General features: G+C 33.6%; 1 protein-coding gene across 3 annotated transcripts; it reads right to left on the reverse strand.

Annotated features, from left to right (window-relative positions):
* On the reverse strand, nucleotides 1-22,737 carry LOC140663398 (uncharacterized). 3 transcript variants are annotated; one of them, XM_072887510.1, is made up of 11 exons: nucleotides 22,167-22,737; nucleotides 19,393-19,494; nucleotides 14,024-14,167; nucleotides 11,738-12,104; nucleotides 9,920-10,336; nucleotides 8,226-8,416; nucleotides 3,907-4,036; nucleotides 1,838-1,978; nucleotides 1,474-1,658; nucleotides 1,177-1,391; nucleotides 1-963 (listed from the first exon to the last, which is right to left on the reverse strand). In XM_072887510.1, exons 2-11 carry the CDS (start codon nucleotides 19,462-19,464, stop codon nucleotides 840-842), a joined length of 1,986 nt encoding a protein of 661 aa, XP_072743611.1. In that variant the 5' UTR covers nucleotides 19,465-19,494; nucleotides 22,167-22,737; the 3' UTR covers nucleotides 1-839. The 3 variants fall into 3 exon arrangements, with proteins under 3 accessions (XP_072743611.1, XP_072743612.1, XP_072743613.1); XM_072887511.1 differs by lacking the exon at nucleotides 19,393-19,494 and having other exon boundaries at nucleotides 22,167-22,736; XM_072887512.1 differs by lacking the exons at nucleotides 19,393-19,494; nucleotides 22,167-22,737 and adding an exon at nucleotides 20,446-20,584.
* Nucleotides 22,738-23,371: the final 634 nt, after the last annotated feature.

The following is a 23,371-nucleotide window of genomic DNA, read 5'->3' on the forward strand; positions in this document are numbered from 1 at the left end:
TTAATGAGACATTTATTTAAACAACCATCTGACAATATAACTGCATCGATATAAAATCTTGTAGGTAAAACGTGTATTATATAAGTTAGAGGAACACTTGCGATATGTTGATCGCAAGCTCGCTCTTCAATCATCTCTCTTTCTCTCTTTCTTTCTAATTTTTTTAAAAAATCCATCCTTCGAGTTTGCTTCGATTTGGAGATCACATTTGCATTTTCTAGGAAAATCAAAATCCCATTTACCAGTAAGATGACAAAGTCAGGGAAGTCTCTTAATGGATCTTCCCGTATCACGATCAGTCGGCGTGATTTTACAGAATCTCTCGTAATCGCGTCTGCGCAATTGTATCTTTTTCTTCCACATCGCACGCGATTCATTGTATAAGCTTAAACTAAAAATAAAATTCGACCCTCCGACCGTGACGATGGTTTACATCCAAAACAATCTCGAGCACGGGCCGTAAATATGAAAACACTTTAACCAGCAAATCGGTTGATAATCATGATTTATCGGGTAGCGATTGAGATTTCGAGCATCTTCTTTCTCTGACCTTTGCGAACGTCATCATCTGAGAAATGCATCGCTAATATTTCCTTAGCGACGTAATACCGGGAAACCTACGAGATTTATTTAGAGGACCGCGGCTCTGGATCGACGATCGACCGTTCGGTTATAGGCAACAGTGGAATCGGATAACACGTAAATGGTATTTAGGATCACAAATCACTCTTTTCATCTCGCTGTTTTACGTCAAGCATACTTGTATAATTTTCTTTCGCGATTGTTCAACGCAACGGTCGATTAAACGCGGCTCGCAGTCGCGATAGCTTCACGTTAGACTACTTGCTCTTCTTCTTCGAACGCGGCGGTTTCGCCATGGAATTCTCAATTTTATCCGTAAAATTTGTCCCGTACTTTTCCGACGTCTTCTCCAAGAAATCCTGCGGTGAAACCAAAGTCACCCTGAAAAATGGCACAATTTTTTCAGAATATAGTTATTTAATATTTAATAAATATAATTTATTAAATAAATAAAGAATTTAATAAATAAATTATTTTCTCAAAATAAAGTTAAATTTAATATTTAATAAATAATTTGAAAACTGCGCAAAGAATAGCTTTAAATTATTTGTGCAAATGACAAGACTATTTTTGACTTCTTAAGAAATGTCACACCTTAATTGGGGTACACTCAGTGGTCGCAGAAGACTTTTTACAACAGGTGATGGTTTTGGCAGAGCTGGACTACTCGCGCAGAGAGCAGCGCTGGTGAGTTGTGATACCAGAGAGAAATTTCTATCTGGACTTGAGGTAGTGCGAAAGACTTTCCTTATTTTCGACTTCAACGACCCCGAAGAAGGTTGAGGCAAAGGCGTAGGTACAGGTGTCACCTGCAAATTATGCATAATTTATGTAAGATTTATATCTTCCGCGCAAAGGAAATGCGAATTAGAAGATTCGATGGCAACGTACTTTTCCTTGTAATATTTTCGCAGCGAGTTCGGGTTCGCTGCCCCAACGACAGGACGTCGTCCTCTCCAGTAAACGATGCCTCGCGAATCTTTCGATCACTTCAGCGCACATATATCTGCCGCAGAACCTCGCCCACTGTTCGGCTCTTAAACCTCTACCATGGTCGCGTAATGTGGGATTTGCACCTAAAAATTGATGATAAATTTTAAACAACATTTTATGTGCAGAAATAATAAAAATTTTTAAAAATATTCTTGGGATATTCTGAATTCGGTGAAATTATTGCGTATATTTTAAAAATATTAGTTAACAAATTCTAAAATTAATATTGACATTAATTAAAATTGCACCGAATTGAACTCACCGGCAAACAGAAGAATCTTGGCGCATTTGGTTCTCCCTTGAAGGGCAGCTTTCATGAGCGGGGTAAAGCCCAAGGTATTCCTAGCGTCCACTTCGATGTCCGGACATCTCTGTAGAAGGATGTTGAGGCATTCGGTCTGTCCTGTCCACAGACACGTGACAAGGAACATGTACTGATATCATCGTCATGCCATTTTTTCGCGCGCAATTCCTAATATATTTCATAACTCGTGATGTTTTGGCTCGGAACGTTTTATGGCACGCGTCATCGCGAAGCAGCGTGAAATGCCCCGATGTTCTCGCTATTTTCGGCGCCTGTGACGCGATGGGATCCCTGTGCCCACACGAAAACTCTGCCGGCAGACTTGGCATTAGGCTTAGATCGGGTTCCCAATATTTTCTAAAGACACTTTTTTAAAAATCACTGCACTATTCATTATGCTCATTTACATAAAAATATAACATAAGATACATCGCTATATGTATATCTTAGGGTGTAAAAAATCTGACAGAGAAAAGATTATATGACTAAAAATGCTCATTTTTTAAAATAAATAATTTCTCATTTTCTTAAATAAATAAATTTAATCGCGAAATTTGTCAAAATGATGTATACACTTTAATATTTATTTCATTGTATTGAAAGAATATATGTATATGATAAAAAAAATATAAAGTGTAAAATAAAAGAAAATATGCAAACAGCTTTTAACTCTTTATTATTTGCTAATTTTATTTGTGACTATAAACGCCTTGAGTCATAAACATGAACAAGCACTTTCAACTTTGTTTTATTATATTTTTATGCTTATGGTTGATTCGACAACGGATGTATATAGTCGTTTTGCTACCACGTGGCTGCCGTTTATCATTTATTAAGAGCGGATAATTGAACGGCGAAAAAGAAGCAGAGATAAACATTGAGATAAATTATGTCTTAAACAAGCTGCAGCGAAGGGTGAGAGACTGTTCCAGAATGAACAAATTTAAAAAAATTTCCATGAAAATTGGAACGCATTTTTGACGCCTACTGACAGTTATGCTTGCGGGTCGATTGATGCAATACTTATTCTTGTAACTTTTCCTATGAATAAACGCAGCCAGCTCTATTCCTTCTTGCGTATCGTGCCAGGTACGTTTTTGGAACATTGGATATAATTGTCGAACATGATATATTCTAAATCTCAAAAAGGCGACAAAAAAGCAGAAATACATTCCAAATTTTCAAGACTTGAGTTTAAAATATCAGATTAATATACAATATTTTAACATGACATCGATACTATCATACAACATGTTTACAAAAATTATTGTGTACTCTAGTTTTAGTATATTTCTAAAACATATAACAAATTACTTTTCATTTCAATGATTTTTTGAAACTAGTTAAGAATGTGTGCACATTTTCTCGGAATTTATTGTGTAATTGTGTTTATAAAACATATTGTTTTTAAACTATTGATTGTAGACAGTTTTAAATTTAACAAAGCATGTGTGTTAAATTGTACCCTCTACTCTTTGTTCTATTGTTTAAGTTCTCTTTGTTCTATTATTCTAGTTCCGTTTATTCTGTTGTTCTAATTCCGTTTGTTCTAATAAATAAGTATTCTAAAATGTTACAATGTCTTGAACTCAGTGAGAGTAAAGAAAAGTCTAAATTTTATTATTACATATGCAAGTTAAAATTGCCAATAGATAAAACGTCAACGCATCGTTCAAACAACTGTTACATAAATAGTTAATTAAAATCGGTGGTGTTGTACAATATTTATTTTGACATCAATTATAAGAAATTATTAACATTTATTAAGAAATAAAAAAATGAAGGATGCCTAATAATTTTGGACATGTGACTTTCAGCGAAATCATTGGAGGAATTAATTATGATTCAATAAATCATGATTTAGAAAAATAAGATTTTGTAAAGTCACAGAATCACAGAAAATTAATTCTCAACAGGTCGTATTGATCCTTCACCCATGTTATGTGCATCGCGCATAATATTACAATACATCACGAGACATTGATTCATTACGCGATATTATTTGTAACATAATCGATCACACTCACCGGCCTGGGCGGCAAAATGGAGCGGCGTGTTACCCTCGTTGTCGGGCAGATTCGGGTCTACGCCTTCAAAAGACAGTGCCAGTTCCAGCATCGTCGATGCACCATTTCCAGCCATGTAGCTTATGGCCGTCTGCAATCGCAAACAAATAATTCCGTTTTAGTTTACACTGAGAGCACGCTCGATTACGTAAACTCTCGTTGTTCCGAGCGAAACATTATTCACTCTGCGGCCTCTCCGCTCCAATAGATCGTCAATGTCTCTTTTATGTCTCTTTGACCGTGACACGAAAAACCATGCGAGATTCCACAGTTCCGCGGATTTAATCCATTAAATCTAAATTAATGACTAAACACGGATAAATCAGAGCTTAAATTAAGTCATGTCCATTCATTTTCATTCATTATATAATTCAGTCATGTCTATTGATTTTAGTTCAACTAATACGAAGTACGAGTATTTATAGCAGGAGTATTTCTCTTTAAATATTATTCATATGTTGCTATATTTGATTGACATGTAAATATATTGAATTGAAAAGGAGAAGTGAAACTCATGTTTTACGTCTTGATTGTGAAATGTACGACGTGTTCTCTCGTAGTTAGATGTTCTCATTCCGTCATTGTCTGCTAACGTCGTCGACATCGTGATGAACAATGGAATATCCGCTAAGAATCAATTTATTAAGTGGCTATTGAACGTTGGAACATTATTGCTTTGCTTGCGTCAGCATGCGCCAGTATACAAACAGATGTTAAAATATAGCTATGCTAACAAACGGTCGGAAGAAGACGCATTTGCTTATAAGACGATGCGCGGATCGTAAATGTAAATCGGCAAACATACAGCGAGTTCTCTTTCATTCAATTTAAACAAAACTGTACGAGCGAATTAAATAGTTTATATATTTTTCGATTTTTTTAATAAAAATCTTTTTTTAATATTTTAATAACACTTTTATAGATTTTTTTATTATTTATTATAAAAATAGAAAAAGTATTAATGAAAGTTTCGAATAATTAGAAATAAAAAGTGATTATTTTGCATTTTACTCGAGAAATATTTAACTCTTCTCCGAAGGTTTCGGTTTTTTATCCCATTTTTCCTTATTTTTTTTTTTCCTTTCTCTTTTTCTGTTTACTTTTTTTATAAAAAGTTGCGACCACAATTCTATTTATAATTTTATATCTTGTAATTTAATTTAATTCGTTTATATCTTGTGTTGTTTTCTGTTACGTAGAGTATTTGTAATCCTCTAAATATTGCACACACGGCGCATAGAATTATAGATAAAATTCTGTCCTAAATATCTAATCATAGATCGTTTAAAATTATCTTTATCAGAACAAAAATAAAGCAATTTTATATATAATAAGTAATAAGTCGACATCGAATCTACATCATTATTACTTCAGTGACTTCTATAAATCGCATGTTAACCTCGCGCGGATCTATCGATCCGTAGCCTCGTTGAATCATCATCGACATTCCTCTCGTTTCTTTTAAGGAAATCGATTATCTATCCAATGTCATCTCAGGGTTGATACGTCTCGCGTTCCAATCGATCGAGATCGAGAGCGTAATTTCTTGACGCGACGCGCTTTCCGACTCGTAATCATCCTCTTCCCGGTGCGATCTTAGAAGTTACAATACCAAGATTATCCCTCACAATTAACCGAAACAGTTACATCGCCTCCCTTCGTTTCCTTAATACGGCGAAGGTCGACCGCATTCTACGGAAGAAGAGACGAAGCGCGATCCCGACTTTAATTGCTGCGCATCATCGCATACGGAATGCGGTCACACAATGCGGGAAAACTTCCGTAAGGGATCGAGATTACGCATCTTCGGAATACAAGAAGCGCCGATTAATTTCGAAAAACCACGTGCAGTCTAATTGTAAGATATTGGATTGTGAAAAATTTAACGAAGCGCAAAATTACAACGTTGTTGCTATTCAAGAGATCATCTCAGTCCTATTTTCGTATGAAGTCGTTTGATAATAATAAATAAAATCTCAAATTATCATTGTGAGATGTTAAATTCTCGTCATCAAGATTATTCTTCGAGACGAGGTTAATTACAGTCTTGTAATATCTCTTCTCGAGCTAATACTCTCGTCGCGCGTTTACTTCCGGTACTCAGAGTTTATCATTCAGAATTTCTCGCATTTATACATGGCACCTTGCGCACAACGTGCGCTAACAAGTAAGTAATATGTTACACATTAAATATATTTAAATTTTATTTCCTGTAATTATTTATTACATTCTTTATAATGGAAAGGCAATATTTATTTTAATTAAACGAAAATTAATCGCTTCTACAGCTTATTTAACGAAGCATTTTTAAATTTAATAAATATTTATATAATTCACATATAATTATAAGCTGGCGCGATTAAATTTTTATAATAAAGATAATTGTAGACTCGCTAAATCTAAATATATTTCTTCCCCGTTTTTAGGGCAGTTTTATATGTTTGCCTCCAAAATGTGGTAACCTTATACATATCTGTCAGAGGGCAGGAACCCTTTCATTTTACGCTCGACTAGTCGCACAGTTGAGTGTCGACGAGCAATTCGGTACTTTTCCACGAAGTGATGTGCACAAGAGTCTACGTAGACGCTAATAAAATCACTGAGAGCGATGGAATTCTTGTCGAATCGCATCGTCGGAAAATCACCGACCATATGGACGGTCAAATTCATTTCGTCGGATCGATTTTCTACCGCTTAAATCTGCAGGCTGGCCGGAAAACAGACCGGTTAATTATATACAGAGTTTCGTCAGTGATTAGAAAACTTCTTCAAACACACCACGCTAATTACGCCGATTATCTGATCGAGGCGTGCCGCAGTGCCAAGCAGCACGAAACAAACTGAATTCTCTTTAGATTAATCAAGTGAATCTTTTTGAGAAGAAACTTAAAGATAAAATTTTAAAAAGTCGCAAAATTATGTTGGTACACGGAAAAAAAAATTAAATTAAATTAAAACATATATACTTTAGTTAACGCAATTATTGTTTCATATGCATAAGAAACAATATACAATCTTCTTATAAAGATTTGGTAATCTTAAATTTCAACAATATTATAATTTTATTTTAATATTATAATTTATGATAGTCATCTCAAGAATATAATATTATCTTAATTTTATTATAACAATTCTTCTGTTCAAATATATTTGTCTAGCCAACATTCGTTTTCGTTATTAAATTGATGATGAAAAATGAAAATTATTCTTGAATAATTTTCTTGATAACTATATTAAATGTCTTCGAGCAAGCAATTTATATTCGTGTAACGCTACATAATCTCATTTCAAGAGATTTATAATACATGTCGAGAATAAAGAACTTCTTCTCAAAATAAGAAGTAGTAGTTTTTTTTTCTATGTATGTACTCTTTTAAACTATTTATTAATATAATATTGATTAAAACAATATTATATTAATATTAAATATTGTTAAAAGTAAGAAATAATTGTTTTAGATTGTAAAAGAAAGAGAAATTATTTTTGAACAATTATATTAGCTTTTTCATATATATAATACAAATTTTTTTATATTAATGGTATAAAGATTATCTATTTTTTATGCTAGTTTATTTTATCGAATAATAAGAAGAATGAAAAGAGCAACAAGATATTCATCTCCATATTTCACGTTACAGTTAACTCCCGTTCGTCGACAATCAATCGTCGAGCAACCCGCAGGGACTTGTAGTTGTTGCTTGCATTTTTCGAGGAGCGAAATTCGCGCGCATCGATGCTGGAATCCTTCCCTCCTCACAACACACACAAACACGCACACATACACAACCAGGTGATTTAAAAATAGATTCATTCGAAGGCAAAATTTGCTTTCTGCCGTCGCGCACGACTCGCTCGGCCTTAATTGCACTTTCATCGATCGCGAATCGCGCGCAGTTAATTACGGATTGCCGCCGGCTTTCCAATCCGTCGAATTCGTTTTAGCGTAATCCAAACGACTATCTCTTCTTCCGATGCTGCAATTTTGAGAGAATTTCGAACGAGATCAGCTCACAGCAATTGAAGGCAAACGGCACTCAATTCGTTAAATCAATCTGTTTAACATTTAATAATTTTTTATCCATTTTTTAATTTCTATTCTTCTGCGACATTTTTTCCAAGAATCTGTGAACTGTTTGACACATTGAACTTTCTTTGCCTCGGACCATGAATTAAAAGTACAAATGATGCAGAGAATTTGATATTGTAAAGCAATTTAAAAATTATAGCACGCGAGATGGTAATTAGACACTAATGAGATTAATCAGAAAATTTCTACTCACCCTTCCGCTACTGTCGACTACGTTGACATCCATACCCTTTAGTCCTACTTTCCGAGCCTGTGCGACGATCTCTTTGAGACCGGAATCGTCCGCCTCTCTGGCAGCCCTCAGTAGGGCCGTAGGGCCCCCGGAGGGTATCTCCCACGAGGGTGGCACCTTCGTCTTAATCGTCGTTTCTTCTCGCGCGCGATCTGCAAGATATGCATTCGTTATATTTTGTATATATTTTCATAATGCCTTGAGATTGACATCTTAATCACGCGGATAAGCTTTATTAAATTACTTGTGCAATACTGACTGTCTAATACATAAGCCCGAGATGTATTAGAAGTTTACTACTGAATAAATAATCTTGTTCTGCATACAGAAATATGATTCGGGAAGTTGGCATGTTATTCTAAATTTCACTGTCATAAATTGCAAGCGACACTTTAAAGCTTCTAACATTTCTAGATGAATATTATCTTTGTTATTAAATTAAAGAGACAGTTATTTTCATATATAAATCAAAATTCGCGGTAACTTACGCCGATAATTTGTTTCAATTTATCAAAATGTCATCACACATTGCTAAATTCTAAAGAATTGATCCGCGATACGGTTGTGAGATTCTTCCGTTGCAAAGTGAAACGAGCGCTTATCGAGATTCAAACATTGTTCTTATCAGTTAGTGTACTTTATCGCGGCTGAAGTCACACATTGAGATCAATTTCCCGGCGCTAACAAACGTGACGTATATCAACGCGAGAAGAGTTTGTACATACAAAAAAATCTCAACAAGTCATCGTTGTTTACGTAATGATAACGATCAATGATTTTACATCATATTTACATAAAAAAACAATAATAAATTTAAAAAATTTAAACTAATAGCGATAACAAAAAAGAATGAATTTCTATTAAAGCGTTATTCGCTGAAGTAAATTTATTTTTTATACATTTAATATAAACCAAATTAACCTTTTTATCTAAATGTGTGCGACTAAAAATATAAATAAAAAAGAACAAGCTTAATTTTTTTTAAATATTTAACATCTTTATATTATAATTTTGTAAATTAATTTTTCATTATTTTTAACTTTTTTTAGGTAAAATATTGAACTACTCTTTTAAAGTAGATCGCATTCAAATTGGTTAAATAAATTATGTTATTACTATTTTTAATTAAATTTAATTAAATTTTCAAAAACAAATAAAAATTGAATAAATTGTCTTTATTATAGATACAAAAACATAGTTTGCAATTTTTAAAAATATATTTCACTATATTTTAATGTAATAAGAGAAACTAAAATTCTTATTTTTTTTTAGGTAAATTTATCGGATTAATGAGATTTTTGTGATTAAAATAATAATAAACACGATATAATTTTTGAATAATTTTTAATTAAATATATAATAAAAATGTTTCTTTTGTATTTGATTGAAATATACAAATTATATTGTATTTGATGTAATTTGCCGCAAAAATCTCATTAATTCATTAAATTTTATTTAAAAAAAAAAAAGATAAATTAAAAGTATAAAACTCTATCTAACTCTTTTTGTTATATTAATAAAAAAATAGTATTATATTTTCAAAATATATAGAAATTGTTTTATTTTAACTGTTTTTTTATTAGAAAAAAGTGGTCTTTTACATCTCTAGTTGCAAAGAAAATTCGTAAACTTATCGAATGAATATTACGACTTACCTTGAAGCACACCTTTGCGGTAGACTTTAACCTCGTGAACAGCGGACTTCCGGTAGGGCGCGCGTTTTTCCTCGAAGCTGGTGTCGGAGCTGAAGGAGACCGATTTCTTTACTCCGACGCCCTTCTTTTTCCAGCTCGTCGACAAGGTCTGAACGCTGGGCGATTGTCTTAGAACACGCACTGGCGGAGCGTCGCCGTTCGTCAGGATCGAGAAGTATCCCTTCAGACTGGAGTATCGCGAGGACGAGGAACCGTGACCGTCGGACGGCCTAAGAAACTTGATCGACTCGTCCGGCGAGCTCCTCTCGACGAACTTGCTGGAGGGATGATGCGCCAAGCTCGTCAGGAAGGCGGAAGACCTCTTCAGGATGCCCTCCTCCGGCACTCGTTGTAACGCTCTCTCTCTCGCTGGAAGACCTGCACGAGCCGTCGTTCTATATTTGGCCGGTGTCACTTTGCAAAGCGTCCACGTTGATTGGGAGTTTAAATAGACGCATACAGGCGTGCAGATGTTTGTATTTAGATCGTAAAATATATTACACTTTACGCAAATACGGATCGTGTAAAACTTCCCGTGAATTCATTCATTAGAATCGATGCAAAGGTAAACTTACTATTGTTTCGTTCCGGTCTGCATAGACAAGTTCTAACATGCCTGATGCACGAATTTCTTAAACATTTAATTTATATATGTATTATATACATATATTTTTAAATAATTATATTTAAATAATTACAATTATTATAATTATATTTAAATAATATAATTTTATATAAAGTTTCCTTCGGAAATTACACAAATAATTATAATTCCAATAAAAGAAATTACATTATTTCCATGATAATTCAATTAATTCTGTAAATGTAATTGGACTATGTAATGGAATAGAATAATTTTATTGATATTCAATCATTCTAGTCAATTTACTTTTGTAATGTTTAGTTTTATTTCAAGAGCATAAGCTTATTGCGTTAAACTTGTAAAAAAATTCTGTCTAATTTTATTTGCAATTCTAATAAGAAATTATGAAGTGTGAGATTATCGTTAATTTTTGTTTGTCAGTAATCTGTGTAATGAAAGAAACAAAAGAGTGCAAAATACGAAGTATGTACGTCATTGTCGTTTTTTTTCAACAATTAAGTAGTCATTAGAAAAGTATAAATAGAAGATTTTTCCGTTGAAAATCATTTCATCGCAAATTAGTACATACTTAAAATGCAAATAGCTAATAACAGTCCAACAATATTTTCTTTAAGAAAATTAATTATTGAAGATTATAAAACAAAGAAAAAATTTACATTATTATAAAACTTAATTGCTAACGTATAATTTAACGTAGAGTTATTAAAATATTGAACAAAAGTATTATCTTGTGTTAGTTAAGTAAACTTTTTCAAAATTATGTCAAAAAAACGATAATTATACATTTCGATGCAAAGAAAATTTTAAAAATTATTTGCGCGTCATGAATTTATTTAATTTATAAATATAAATATTTCTTTATAAAAAAGATAAGAAATAATTTTTTATATTCTTTCATATTTTCAACAATAACCGAAATTATTAAAAAATAATTTTGCATCAACAATATTACACATTCCATGTATTAATTTGATTAATAATGTTACTAAATTAATAAAATAAATTTTAACTGCAATAATGCGTTATTTAACATTTTTTTTTCTGTGCACGATTGTATAAAGAAATATAAAAAATTATTTTTTGCGCGTCAGAAAATTAAAAATTATTATCCAACAGACGCACTAGATGATTTAGATTTAATCTTTGGTAATTGTACAATTTTCAATTATACTTACTTTCCTTCAAATCCTTCGGAACGGAAGCGGACTTGACTATTCCTCGCTGGATTTCTCCCGATCTTGTCGAATCCTTCGACACGTTTTTAGGTCTCCTCGAGGTTTCTTCGGCGAGGATATCGCTCCGAGTGGTCTCCTCCTTGGAGTGAATCCTTCCGTTGACGATCGACGATGCCCGTTTCTTGGCGATGACGCTGGGCGCCGTTGTTTCACTCACGGCACGGTTATTTCGAGCGAGTTCGCCTCGAGAGGCGATGATGCTGTAGTTGTTAACCACGCAACAAGCAGTACCCGATGTGCACTTGACGCGTCTACGTGACCCGTTCTCTTGCCACCTGGCCTGCTCCTCGAGGATTCGTCGAACTTTCTGTCGGAACACGCACGAAACGAGAAGCATTATTTTCGAGAGAAAAAAATATTCATGACACGTGTATACGTGTCACGACTGACATTTTATCTCAGAGCTCGATTCAATTATTCGTAAATTTATTAATGTATTTAATAAATTAAATTTTTTTCGTTATTGCTGCTTAAATTTGCAATTTGTTATTTGAAATTAATATGTAGCTTTAAATTTATAAGATCTCTCTGATTTATTTAATTGTAATTTAATTAATTAGTTTAATTTAATGGAATTTGAAATTTAATATTTGCAACAGAAATGATCACCTAATTAAAATGTAGTAGAAAAACAGTCATTTTAAATAATTTTTAACCATAGCATATATTATTCCTCAATTTACAAATTACACTACCACAAATATTTACATATTTAAATCTTTACCGTCTTTTTTTTTAATTTTAGTTATCGTCAAAATATAATCTCAGCCGAGAAGAATTTATATAATATATGTAGCAAATGACAGTGGATTTGTAATTATCGAATATAATTTAATAGATTTTTTTCTCCAGTGTAATAATAAACATCATTTATCTCTATTATGAGACACGCGTATCATAAATAATGCGTATCAACAAAGATTCTACGCTTTTTTTCTCACACTTGTTTACTCACATCACAAATTCTTCATCGCAAATAAGAACCGAAAAAGCGATTAACGAATTAAGCGCACTTTGAAAAAGACTGTTTTTTTTTCGCGATCTCGATCTCTTTCTATAACGTTGATCACACGCAGCCTCCAATCACTGGATCTGTTCCAGTCGCGCGATCCACCTCGGAAAGCGACTCGCGCCTTCCTGATAGGCACCCAAGACGTACACGCGAGAGAGTTCTAGCCGGCTCTCTTTAAACCGCGCTATTTATACGTCAGTTAAGCTCTCGCGTCGGTCGGTGCCTCGTGTGCGTATGTACGTATGTACATATGTACATATGTACACACATGCATCATTAACGTGCTAACGTGAGCCACGTTCGCGTTTTCCTATTATGTTCACGAGCGTCTTCATGTATTTCATCTGTCGAGCACTTACACGTCTTGGACACTTCCGAAAATCTTGCAAATCACAAAATAATAAAAAAAGATCACAATCAATAGAAAACTCAAGAGGGTTTATCTTTAATTAAATCTCAAAATTCAATAGCTACGAAAAATAATTTTGAATCTTTTAATTAAATCTCGGCATTCAATAGCTGTAACAAATATTTTGAAAATTAAATCGCAAATAAGCTCACAATTTATGTTTAAAAAATCAACACAAGAGATACCTGAATAAAGAAGACAATTTTCTACCAACAATTGCATCATAATATGCGACTGTAAATTTGCATAATTAAAATTTGTTATCGGAGCAATATTAAAATATTCATAAACATTAAAATTAAAAATAAGTAGAGAGCGACACACAATATTTTTTTCTTATAATAGCACTGTAAAGATACTTGGTACCATCGCTCTTTGTGTACACACTGAACATATTTACATACCTAACAATAAGCGTCGAAAATGGGAGTAACTTACTTCGGGAACGATTTAGATCTCGAGGTCGCCGAAGCCGGAGAAACGTCTCGCGCGTTACACGCGCCGCGTATGCACCGCGTATGCACCGCACAAACTGCCTGTCAACCGAGCAAGTGTCCGTTTGTTTTTACGGAATAATCGTACAATGTAGTGTCCAACTTTACGGGCCGTTGAATACGTGATACCACGCGTCACGACACTTTGCGGAGGAGTCCCGCGAGATAGACTACCACTCTTGCTCTCTCGAGGCCGCGGGACGATCCGTCGATGATACGCGTCGACGTAATGAAAACGAGAATCCACGACGACAGATAGATAGAGAGAGAGAGAGAGAGAGAGAGAAAGAGAAAGAGAGAGAGAAGCTTACTTGCTGAGTGGTGGTCGGGTGTACAGTGGAGACAACGTGGTTGTTGCCGCCGGTGTCCATCGACGTGGTGGTGGTGGTTTCATTGCTCGCCACGAGCTTCACTCTACGATCGCCTACCATCGTCGAAGATCGGCACTCGAGAGGCTGGAAAAAGGTATATTCAAGAATTATAATTTTTCATATTTAGCGTACAATTTTGCGGATGGATTTGCATAAGAAAGAAGAAGCGAAAACTCCGATGTACTTTGATATATATTTTTTGCTTTTTTTGGGGGGCTGATGTCATGCAATTAGGAAATGGTAAAATTCAACGAGGAAAGAAGAGCACTTTGTCAACAAAATCGACAGATAATCGTTAGTCGAGATATTTTCTTGGTCGAAATTTATGCTTGACCGAGAAATAGTACTCTCGTGGAGGCTGTAATATAAATTAAAACGCACTCTCTCTCTCTCTCTCTCTCTCTCTCTCTCTCTCTCACTCGGGGAGACACTTTTATCGCTGCGAGCTTGCGAATCGTCTCTCCTGTCACGTAAATGTCGCGATTTCCGGCAAAGCGTGTTGAAATCGCTTCTTCGACCTACATCTCCTTTTGTTCCACGATGTTCATCGACACACGCGTTGGAAATCATGAAGAATATGTGACGAAGCTTGAGCAAGCAATTTGATATATAGATTATTTTTATTTCTTATAATTTTTTCAAACAGACAGAAACAATTGAACTTTTCTTATTTTTTTTTTTTTTTTATTAATCACATTTATTTATCTTCATTAATACATTTTTGTAAATAATCTGCATGTCAATTTCCATATTTTTTAAATTTTTTGTTTGCTGCTATCGTGACAATTATTACACTGCATAGATATTGCAAGTGTCAAGTTATACGAGATACGTTATTTGACTAATCAAATCATAATAAGACAAAATCATGTACTCCCCGAGAGTATACTCCAGAACAAATACCTATCTTGCCTATCGATTAAAAGGAGGAATTTCCCATTTCGTTCGTTTATTCGGCGTTTCTAATCAAGTGAACGTTCCTTTTTTCTCTTTTGTACTCGTGCCGGCATGCCGTTAACTTTACGACCGGCGGAAATTACTCCAAATCCTAGGTGAAAAAACGAACAAAATGAATAGTAAAACCAATCTCACTCTTGCGCATAAAATCCCTTTCATTTCTTAAACGCGTCTACGGTTGGTTATTTTGGTGCCGTTACAGAACACGATATAATTCTGTCATCGTAGTGTAGTTTTTGGACACTCGCCAATATTTTGAACTTTCGACGTATATATATCGACTCATCGATCTCCTTTGACATTTTAGGAGAGATCCATTGATCCTTGAAGCCAAGATAATATCTGAACGAGGCTTCAGTAAAGACGGCGTGCAAAATTTTACTGTTAAAACTTTAAAGCTTTATCTTCTTTAAGCGAACAAAATTTTAAGTCCCTCGGGTTAAATAAAAAAAAATAATGAAGACGCGCAATCAAATTTTTTACAAGGGACATTTCAAATTGTCGAGCACCTTGTGACTTTCGAAAGATACAGGTAGCTTGTATCGGGACGAAGGAGAGAATTTGTGAGAAATTAGCGATAACTATCATGACCCCGGTATAGGAGGCCTCGAGATTTCGCTTGGTTACGTGAATTGAACGAAACTGGCACGAGCTGACTATGGTAAATGGGCACATAGTTATCGCCCCAGTTATCGAGTTTTCGTCGCTCGATTCTCCCGCGTGCTTGCTCTCTCCCCCTGAATAGACTGTTTCATATCCAAACAATTGCGTCGCTCCGTGAAAGCTTCCGACGGTGTCGACGCGAGCACGCCAACCGTATGGAACAATATCGGATGCTGTAAAATACGACGTTCACATACATCCCGTGAGGGATAGTCCTCTACGCGATGATCAATGGCCGGAAGAACGATAGCCGTTCATCAGACAGAAAGAGAGAGAGAGAGAGAGAGAGAGAGAGAGAGAGAGAGAGAGAGAGAGAGAGAAAAGCTCTTGTCGAGCGCAAGAAATTTTATATGATATTTTCCCAACATTTTTGTTTATGCAAACCAGTCATGTTCCTCGAAAACCGAGTCGGCGCGAGAATGATAGATAACAGCAGCTGATTAATCAAAGCAATCGTATATTATCGCGACGATTATTGTCGCGGCGGCACGTAAATGTCATATCTCTAGTTTGCAGCTAAAATTTCAATAATATGACGTCAGGCGAAACTCTATCATTCTACATCGACGCTTAAGACACGTGTTTTGTCAAGATCACTGACAAGAAAAATCTCTCTCAAGAATCTTTCTCCGATTTTAATGAAATTTAGTGGATTTGTAGGGAGAGGGAGGATCAAAATATTTAACATGTATTTTTTTGTCAGCAATTAAACATATTTAAGGGATATATAAAATTGAGTTTCCATATCTTTTTATGCAAAAAAAAGAAATTGATTTTTATTTTATATAGTAGATAGCTATTAAAATTCTATACATTTTGTACATTTATTAAATTATCATACTATCGTGCTTTGTTCAGAAATTATAGCTAGAAAATGAAAATTTGACCGCTTTTTGAGAACTGATTTTACCTCTTAAACATGTTTAGTTGCCGATAAAAAATATATGTATGGAATATTTTTACTTCCTCTATAAATCCATCAAGTTTCATTAAAATTGAAGAGAGTCATTTGAGGGCCGTTTCTTGTAAGAAGCACCCTATATTAATCAAGTATATGTATCGTAATTTGATATCATATTATATACAGTTATCTCCCTTCCTTTTCTTGTATACACAGCTGAAATTATTTCGAAAGTAATAACTTTTTTAATATTTTGTGTACACTTTTATCGAGATGGTTATTAACTTTGTCATCGGATACACGAGTATAACCACACCCTGTACAACTTTCTCCACCTGCCGAATAAAATGCGGGGGTAATTATTATTTCTTAAAGTTACTAACAAAAATATCTGCGTGCATCTTTGATGCGTCGCGAGCGTACTTGCGCATTATCAAGTTTGCATCAAGAATATACATACATCCTGAAATAAAATCTACATCGAGATCGATATCTTGTGATACATGTATAACGCGAGGCTGATTTATGAACGTCGAGCGTCGTTTCGGCCGCTGTAACTCCATCGCGGGAACGTCAGTGATCAACGCCAGACGGAAGCTTCGTCTGATTGACTTTCAGCTATGCGTGCTTTCTGACGTTGATTGACCGGGCTGCATGAGAAATCGTCGTTCTGGCAGCCACTACGTTACGGTATACGTAATGTTTACTCAAAATCTCGAACGCGGAACAATCTGTCATTAGTCGTGCCATTTTTGTTGGCCGTTTTATGAAAAAGGCGAATAAATGCATCGGCAGAAACTGAGTTATTGTTTAGGAGAGAAATTGTACGAATCAGATATCAAAAGTTAAAACATCTAATATATTTTGAGATTTATGAATTTGATTTTGCATCTTTTAGCCTTTCAAAATATAAAAATAATAATTAATTTCGTGAATTAAAGTAAGGATTTGCTCTGTCGAATTTAATCTCAAAATCGTAAATATTATTTTATATCGAACTAACTTTTTTATAGTTATCACATCATGAAAATTTTAGTAACTGTACACAAATTCACGAAAATAAAAATTTTTATTTTATTTCACAAATTAATTAATTATCAATTTTATATTTTAAAAAATTTATATTTAAAAACAGCTAAAACACTACTTTGTCTAATGTTAAATTTTTGAATTTTGAAATGTATTAAATGTATTAACTTTTGAATAGTTGATCCGTATAATTCCTTTTTAAGAACGGATAAAAGTAACTTATATTTATGTGCGACACTTTAGATAGAGTTATTGATTTTAATTTGCAACTCGCAGACAGTAGACAATGTTATATACTTCTTTTCAGCACTACACTATTACGTATATATACTTATACATTTAAAATCTCAAACTTCCAACTTTAATCAAAAGATTGATTTAAACATTGATTTAAAAATAAAATTTAGGTTATACAGATTTAAATCTGTAATAAAATATATCAAAGAAATAAATATATATATATATATATATATATATATATGTGTGTGTGTGTGTGTAAAAAATACATCAAAGAAAACATTTACATGTGTATTTTAGCAAAAATAATATTTCTTATTAAAAAATTATAAGAAATCAATGGAGAGAGCTGCGCATTTCGAGAAAATAGAGAAAATTACTTTATGAAAATAGTGCAAAACGTTATCCGTGAGTGACATTTATAAGTAGATAAGACTATTTGATGAGAATCGAGAAATGGATGAGGAACGTCAAATAATAGAGAGAAAGCTCTGATAAGACCAGTAGGAGGGGGTGAGGTGTACAAAACCGAGCACGCGAGCTTCTAATCGCTTCGTCTCGAAGAGACGCGACGCTTTCCGTGCCAAGGTCGGCACCCCCGACAAGTTTGGCGTTGAAACCAGCTCAAACGTTCGAATAAGAATAAGATACGAATTTTTTTTTGGCCACGAAAAAATGCCTCAGCTGTAGTTACTCACAATAAGAGAGAAACATGACGTTCTCTTTTGAAACAATATTCACGCACGCGACTTCTGCGAAACTCTAATTCCGGGGACATAAAATTAAAAATATAATTTGTTAATTAATAGGTGACCGAGTACATTGTCTCTCGTAAAGACTTTTATTTATATCGCGGAAGGCAAAGACTTTTATAATTTAATTTGAATTTTTATTATGTACTCTCTGCTTGCTTATCTTTTAAGAAGATAATAGCATTTATGATAATTTAAAAATAATTTATATTTTTTTTATACTCACACATTGTATTAAAAATAGTTTAATTAATTCTTAATCTCATTAGTGACATAAATTATATTGCATGTTTTACTTTTTAAAATTATTTTTAAATGAAGTAAATACAGCGACTTAGAAATTTATAAAGAAAATTTTTTATACATTTTTAAGTCGACATACATATATATGCAAAAAAAGTATAATTTCAAGTATTATCTGATGACTGTATTTAAACGCAGTAAATATTAATTACAATCAGATTCGGCGGCTAAATGCCAACGTGCCGCACGAAGCAAACGTGAACGAAAGCCTCGACAATCTGGACGCGATACGACCTATTAAGATTCCTCGCGTGCCAATTCATCGAGTCTAATAAGTGTTAATATACGTGCCACGCGATATCAGCTGGAATAATAATAACGTTTGGTTCGAAGTAGCAAGCATCGTATCGTCGAAATTTTCAAAACGCGATCGTAATCTTGAGAAAAACCATGCCTGCCAAAATCGACAATACACTCTTTATAAAATTTCTCTCAAGTGTACTCGAGAGAAGAATCACGTTACTGACCGGTTTAAATTTGATTTTAAACGATGTGATAGCCAAGAAGCTGGAGTCTGTAAGCGCTCCGCTCAAGACCATGACCGTTACGATCTGCTCTTCTGGGAAACACTGAAAGAAATCAATTACATCAAATTTTTAATATTTATCCATTTCATTATTTACATTTCAGCATTTTTTAAATATTTTATTAATATTATAATTAAGAAATTTTTATTAATAAATAATTTTATTAAAGTTTTTTCTATTTTAGATGATTATTTTAATTTAATGATAAAAATTTGTAATAAATATTGTTATGTTAATAATTTTATAAAAAGTATTACAAATAATTTTCTAAAATTGTGAAACAAATTTCGTACAAATAATTTTATATTAATTTTTAAATAATTAGCATTATAATAATTTTTCAGTAATTATTTAAACATATTCAGTTTCTTAATACAAAATACAAATAAAAATGCAATAAAAAAGGTGTCCAATTGATTAATGAATAAATTGTGAAATCTTTTTCGCACTTTAATAGCATTGCTATTCATCGAATATTGGATCTTGACTTGAAGTGAACTTGCAAGAAAAGTTTAACGCGACCTCTCGGCTCAATCGAATCTCGTAGATGTGCTCTGGGTCACGGTCTAAAACGTGACTCTTTCGAGTATCTGTACAGCCAGGTATTTTCTATGCGATGAGTTTTCTAAATTCGTATCGTGCAATTAAGCGCTTTAGATGAGAACGATAGAATTTCGTCGCTTTTCGCAGCTTTTCTTCATGCGATTATTTTGTGCATAAAGAATTGCAAAAGTTGTTTCAATACCTCATGATCTTTATAATAACATACATATATAAATTATACATATCATTAATAAATATATTATTATCAACTTTTAAATAATATTTTTCGAAAAGTAATATAATTTAGAAAAAAACTTAAAAATATGTAACCGTGTTTCTCTAATCTTTTTATAAATGCATGAGATATTCTATTTTTAAATGCCGCCTATAAATATAATTGAGGTCGTCCGAGGGTAAACAAATACATATAGATTAAATAAAAAATATTACCTTTACGCAATGTTTTTATTCGTGAATTAATGCGATTGGAATGCAATTCTTGCAATAATCTTCTTTTCGGAAACAGTGCGCCGACGAAGTTCGTGGCACGAGTTGCATTATATGCACCAGCAATATCGAGTCGCGCGAGTCGAACTTATTTCCAGCACCGATCGACTTTCTTCGGATCGTCCGTTCGTCAAGGGGTTGATTGGCTACTGGGCCAAAGTTTAAATTGCACCCTCGCACCGAAAGTCTCACGAGGGCTGGAGCGAGAGGCTTCATTTATCACGCAGGCGCGAATTTCAGCCAGGTGTTACTACTGATGCCTCGTTGATGGAAAATTAGAATGTGCTTTCGCGCGAATTTCAGCAACCGCGTCGCATTCCCCCAGATGCCCGAAAAAGCCCGCGGCAAAATTTTAATTGCGCCTCGATTTGTGGCGCTTCATCTCGCTTTTAAACACTAAAACGCGCGGCGCGGATTTAAAATTGATTAAAGCAGACAGATCATTTGGCAGCGAGACAAAAGCGTTATTTTAACAGTGAACAGGAATTGAAATCAGTATAATTTTAACAAGCTTGATTCTAGTTGCACGAAAAAATAAATCTCATCTCAATTTGCTCACTTTTCTACGAATAAACACAAGGCTTATTTTCGTATGTTTATACCATCGAAAATTGAACTTATCTCAGTCAAATTTGTTTTACTCTTTGATGATGTCATAAAGCTCTACTTTTCTAACTCTTTAACATACAAATTTTAACCAATTTTAACATACAAAATTTTTATTCCCCTTATTTTTAAATTTTATTTGTATATTTCCATTAATTTTATTCGTTTAATAGTTTTTTATAATCTGTCAAATCAAAAATTGGATTAAAACAATTAATGAGATGTCAATTAAAAGTTTAGCAGTGGGAATCTGTTTGTATATCACCGAACTTATGACGTCTGATCGAAATTGGACGTAAGCAGGACGAAACTAAATTTCTCACCTATAGTCGCTTTCTCGTTCTTCATTCTATTTTTACGTCGCAACATTGCGATAAGTACACGTGCTCGCGGTTTGGTCGGATGTGTTATCCAAGATCAATTAGAAAATCTGTCGAAACTAAAAATACAGCACGACCACTGGCTCTCTCGACGTGGTGGTTTAAGTGCCTCTACAAGGTTGCGCGACTCGTCAAGGTTGCTAAAAAGTAGACCTTCGTCGTCTGACGTCTCGACCTAATGCCTCGACAGGTTCGAATGAGAAACTTATCTACGATGTCAGATAAAAATTTTCTTTCGCTTTCCTGAAATATCGTGGACATCACGAACTTCACCATGAATCTTGATGTACTCATTGCATATCAACGATATTCCGTGTTATCATACATGATTATAGACGCGACAGCTGAATAAACCCAGCGAAAATCGATAATTTGATACTATTAGTCAAGTAGATGTTTTTGCTTTTGTTTTCATAGGAAAAACTCGTTGCTGCTATAAAATAACACCTATCTTCGATATTTTCATTAATCCTCTCTTTTTTACAGCAAAAATTACTAGCAAAAATTTTCAACAGAAATTGAGACTAAGAAATTTATTATAATTTGACTCTATGATATTATTAATATGCACACGAGGATATTAGCAAAAATTAATTAAAATTAAAAATTAATTAAAATAGAAAAATAATTACATTTAAGAACTGTTTTGACATTTATAATTGAAAATTGTGAACTTACCGAAATTCCTTACAAGTCGCCAATTGTCGGTGTTGTTGGAATTGAAATTGTCGGGTGTCGCGAGAGAAGCATTTATATAATGTTTCCCGAGGACATTCACACAATTGATGATACACCTATTAACGTCGAGACGATGTCCCAGATCATGCTCGATCTATCACGAACGATTACGTTGTGAAAATACGTACAACACACGCACTTCGCGGACGTTTCCGAATTTTTATCATGCATTGTATTTGACCGTACTCTAAAAGTGATCTGGAGACGAGCACTGCGGCTTCTACCTCGTGCGGAGACGAGTATCGGTGAGCAACACGTCGGCTATTTCTGCTTGACCGTTCCTTTGTGGATCGTGATTAATAAAAGCGATACGACGATGGCGCGCGTCAAACTAAGAAAAATATCGACGACAGCGATTCAAATTGTCACGTCGCTAAGACATAAATTCGGAGGAAAATTCGAATTTCGCGCGGAGCTTTAAATTCTAGTCATTCAACCAAGGTGTTTTGTATAGACACGTGTTGTTGAGCCGTAGCAATGACAATAGCCTGATTGCAAAGATAATTTTATGTCTCGCCACGAGATAATGGTAAATGTCACTGAACACTTCGAGTTGGCAGCGGTTGTAGAATCTTCTATAAATAAATTTCGAGTATTATTCGTTTCGATACTGTTACAATTCTATTTTTAAAAAAAAGAAAAAGAGAGAGAACTATATCGTAATATTTTAATTCAAGTACTATAAACTTGTTACTTTTAATAATAACTTTTAAATACTTGTAGTAATAACAATACTTTTAATAATAATTTTTGGAATACATTTTTTAGCATATAACTATATATGTATATCTGAAAATTATATAATATATACTCTTTTGATATATATATATATTAATTAATATTTTACAAATTATTATAAAATAAATTAACGTTCATATACATAAAGTAAGTTAATTTTATAGTAATAAAAAATATATTACTCATAAATTAACTGACTTTTAGACAGATGTTCTTCCAAAAATTTAAAACCATAATCACAATTTAATATACAAAAAAAAAATAAATTGTAAAAAATATATTTAATTATTTAACATTATACAGTTATCATAATGTTCAAAAAGAAAGCGTGCAAATTTTCGATTTTTGCGCGAGTTATGATTTCTTAAACGTCGCGGCTATTTTTGCGAATTTCGTGTATATTAATC

This window comes from Anoplolepis gracilipes, chromosome 3, assembly GCF_047496725.1.
Source record: "Anoplolepis gracilipes chromosome 3, ASM4749672v1, whole genome shotgun sequence".
NCBI lineage: Eukaryota > Metazoa > Arthropoda > Insecta > Hymenoptera > Formicidae > Anoplolepis > Anoplolepis gracilipes.

Bases quoted from the DNA above. Each gene is read 5' to 3' on its own strand.
- LOC140663398 (XM_072887510.1), bottom strand. From the start codon at position 19,464: ATGGTCTTGAGCGGAGCGCTTACAGACTCCAGCTTCTTGGCTATCACA. The intron at 10,337-11,737 runs GTAAGTATAATT...CGGCTCGTGCAG, and splicing joins TCCGAAGGATTTGAAGGAAA to GTCTTCCAGCGAGAGAGAGA. The intron at 8,417-9,919 runs GTAAGTCGTAAT...CATATCTTGCAG, and splicing joins CCGCAAAGGTGTGCTTCAAG to ATCGCGCGCGAGAAGAAACG.